This window comes from Austrofundulus limnaeus, unplaced genomic scaffold (genome assembly GCF_001266775.1).
Source record: "Austrofundulus limnaeus strain Quisiro unplaced genomic scaffold, Austrofundulus_limnaeus-1.0 Scaffold370, whole genome shotgun sequence".
Lineage (NCBI taxonomy): Eukaryota > Metazoa > Chordata > Actinopteri > Cyprinodontiformes > Rivulidae > Austrofundulus > Austrofundulus limnaeus.
This window is the reverse complement of record NW_013952772.1, coordinates 208,944-212,776: the sequence shown is the minus strand read 5'-3', so window position 1 is coordinate 212,776 and position 3,833 is coordinate 208,944. Positions and strand designations below refer to the sequence as shown.

The 3,833-nt window shown below is 41.3% G+C and overlaps 1 protein-coding gene across 1 annotated transcript in view; it reads left to right on the top strand.

Annotated features, from left to right (window-relative positions):
• smg5 (SMG5 nonsense mediated mRNA decay factor) overlaps positions 1–3,833 on the top strand; it is a gene marked incomplete at its 5' end in the record, with an annotated part of 29,039 nt that overhangs the window by 12,677 nt on the left and 12,529 nt on the right. Inside the window, 3 exon segments of the mRNA XM_014023446.1 lie at positions 1,183–2,103; positions 2,682–2,851; positions 2,926–3,001. Of these exon segments, the coding sequence (XP_013878900.1) occupies positions 1,183–2,103; positions 2,682–2,851; positions 2,926–3,001 (1,167 nt within the window).

Genomic DNA, 3,833 nt, shown 5'->3' with positions numbered 1-3,833 from the left:
GACAAGTCCCTACTTGGGAGCGGCTACGTATGCTGTGTTTTGGGAAAATGTAGTCGGTGAGTTTACTACTTTCTTTTACTACTTTGGTGATTTCACTACTACTTTTACCTCCTGTTATCTTCTTTGTCTTTTTCACCAGTAGAAACAGACGGTTGTTGATCACGTGACTCCCGTAATGCGAAAAAAGTGTTTCCATTGCAGTTTTGCGAAAAACACGTCAATTTCGATAACGGCCGAAAAACCACCTCATCCTAGAGCAAAAACATTTTGTCGAAAAATGTAATTTTTCTCTAAATTGACGTGTTTCCATTAAGCAAATTTATTTTCGAAAATTCTAATTTGCCATTTTCATTTTCATTGTCACTGGAAACGCAGCTACTGTTACATACAGAAGGGAAACTTCACCAAAGTGAAACATAAATCTGTGGATCTGTGTTTGATTACTCTGCCTGGCTTTCTCAAGGACCAGGATGTGACACAAAAATCTGAATTATGGAACTGAAAGTGAAAGTAGTCAAACTGAATTTTTAATAAACCAAAATACAGTTTCAAAGCAAATTAATTCAAATCCATATAATTAAATTCAGTTTCATATTAGTGAAATTCATTTTCAAACCAATGCATTCAAATTTTGCACATTCAGATTCAATCTGAGCAATTCAAATTCACTTCCTGCTGGCACAAGATTCATCCCATAGAATAAAAGCTCAGACAACAGCTGAAAGTTACTTTTTAATTCACAGTAGTTTCAGAAATGTACACCAGTGGTGTCTGTTTTAGTGTCTTTAAAAAGAGATCAACTTTCAGGAACTTTAGAACTTGAACAGTTTCTCTCTCTGCTCTATGTTGTTTAATGCAGAGGTTCTCAAACTGGGGAACTAGGACCCCCCAGGGGTCCGTGAGCCATGTCTTGGGGGTCCTCAAAATTTTTCAATAAATTGTTCATTTGATTTTTATTTTTAAAAAATGCATATGGGGAACAATGCACTACAAAAGATAACATTCCCATGCCATTTAGAAGGTAAAATGACTAAAAAAATTTAAACAGCATAGGGTTTTTAAGGGAGTCCCTGGAACTTTTTAACCCTTGTAAGGGGTCCCCAGACACAAAACGTTTGAGAACCCCTGGTTTAATGAAATATGACATCATCCAGCCTGAATGAAAATGATTCTTTACTCTAGATGATCCGGAGATTCGTGATTTGTCAGCCCAACCGGTCGACCGCTCTGAAGAGAGGCCTCTACAGAACGGCTCCCTGGAGCAGGAGGATGAGGAGGACAAGGATGAAGATGGAGGTGAGTGTGTCGGCGGCAAGAAGCAAAGCTGCGAGGAAGACCCGCAGAAGACGGGAGAGGAGAAGCAAAGGCAGAAGAAGAAGTACACTCGCCTTTCCCGTCTCCGCCGCCGCCGCTGTGCTCACAAAAGTGTCAGAGGGGAGGATGAAAGTGACCTGAGCGAAGGGTTCGAGAGCGAGGAAGAGGAGGAGGAGGATGTGGACGGGGTGGAACGTGCTGATTCAGCAGCTGGGACCACCGTGGAACAGCCGCTCAATCCTTCAGCTGTCAAGAAGGGAACTAAGAGGGAGCCGTCAGGGGAGGAAGGCAGCTGGGGAAGTGGCTCTGAGGAAGAGGAGGAGGAGGAGGAAGGTAGAACAGCGTTTGATGTGGAGACCGACTCTGACATGAACAGCCAAGAGTCTCGCTCAGACCTGGAGGACATGGAGGAGGCGGAAAACTCTGAAAACGTGGAGGGTCAGGCCCGGGATCACCAGGAAGAAGAGGAGGATGAAGACCAGCCCAAGGACGGAGGAGGGGAGAGGGACGGCGAGACCCCTCCTGCCACCAACGGACCCCTGGCGCCGAGCGAGTCCAGCATCAGCAGCAACCTGCAGGCCATGTCCTCTCAGCTGTTCCAGGCCAAACGCTGCTTCCGCCTGGCGCCCACCTTCAGCAACATGCTGCTGAGGCCCCGAGCCTCCTCATCCTCAGGGCTTCCCACCCCCACAGACAACTCTGCCCCGCCCTCCCAAGAGACCCCGCCTCCTCCTGGGGACTTGCACAGTGACCTGAGCCCTGGTGCTGCCAATGGAACCAATGAGAACGGTACGTACATGTGCCACTGCAAAAACTGTCCATCTTACGAAGTTTTAAAATCTTATATCAGCCAAAAACTCCTTTTGATCTTGTTTTCAGACTGATTTACTAAAGAAGAACTGATTGTGTAAAAATAATCATCTTGTTTTCAGAATGTGTAAGATTATTTGTCTTGTTAGTCTGAAAATTTGACTCAAATTAAGTCAAAAATTTCTGCCAATAGAGTAAGAACATTTTACTTGGTAAGATTCTTGAAATAAGAAAAAAATTGAGTCAAATCAAGTATTTTAAGAATCTTACCAAGTAAAATTTTCTTACTCCACTGGCAGAAATTTTAACTTAATTTGAGTTAAATTTTCAGACTAACAAGACAAATAATCTTACACATACTGAAAACAAGATGATTATTCTTACACAATCAGTTCTTCTTTAGCAAATTAGTCTCAAAACAAGATGAAAAAGACTTTTTGGCTGATATAAGATTTTAAAACTTGGTTTGGTGGACAGTTTTCTTATTAGTTTTAATACAAATTCATCTCTTTGAACTCTGACTTTTATATTTGATGTGTTGTTTTTTTCCTCACTAGACTTGGACTCTGACTCAGAAGGAAGTCAACACAGCACTCAGTCTGTTCACAGTGAGAAAACCTTTGTAGAAAAGCTGGAGATCCTGACCAATCAGGGCCTGATGCAGGTGGTCAAAGTCTTCATTGATTGGCTGAGGACCAACACAGATATTATTCTCATGTGTGCACAGGTGAGCTGAAACTTGACACCAAACAAGGATTTTACACGAGATTGTTTTAACTTTTGTTTTTTTATTTCCTTTAGAGTTCTCAGAGTTTGTGGAACCGTCTGTCTGTTCTGCTGAACCTGCTTCCAGATGGCAGCAAGCTGCTGGAGGCTGGTGAGTTGAAAATCTTACAGATTTGTCTGAAACTGCAGCAGTTGGGCTTTTTGGAAAGCTACCGATTTGTTTACCTAAACCCAGGATGTGCATTTGAAGTCACTTTTCTGATTTGTCTGGTAATTTGTTTATATTCGGCACCTCAGTTCTATCTGTCTAATCCTAAGAACAACTTGCACCAATTCATTCTTCTCACAATGTGTGCTCCTTTCTTTCTTCAATCCTCCAGGATCATTACTGCAGCACAACAGAACATCTGAACGAGCTCTAATCTCAGCTGCTGCCTTCTGATTTACTTTCTGTTTCACATTCTGTCCAATGCCAAGAATAAAAATGGGACTTTCTTAAGGTGCTTTCTGACAAAATTGTTAATTTTGCAAAGAAAATCTTTTGTACCAGATTTTATTTCAGTGCAACATTTTAAACCACATGTAGGGTGAAAATTAGAACGATTGAATGAGGTATAGATAATGTATGGACAGCAAGCCTCCCTCATGTAAACAAGCATACATGACAACAAGATAAAATACAAATAAAGGTTACTGTTCTCATATTTGGTGAGAACATGAAGAGTAGGGCTGTGTATTTGCAAGAATTTGGCGATACGATACATATCATGACAGAGGGGTCACGATACGATATATCCCGATATATTTCAATACTGTAAACAAGGCCATATATTGCGATATTTTTGGTCCAAAAATTCTATTAAATAAAAACCTCTTACTGGAGAAAAAATACCCGAAAAACCAAAATTCATCGTCTCAGAAAATTTTAATATTACATCGACATACTTTTGATACATTTAGCCGTGTTCTGCTTTGTATGCGTT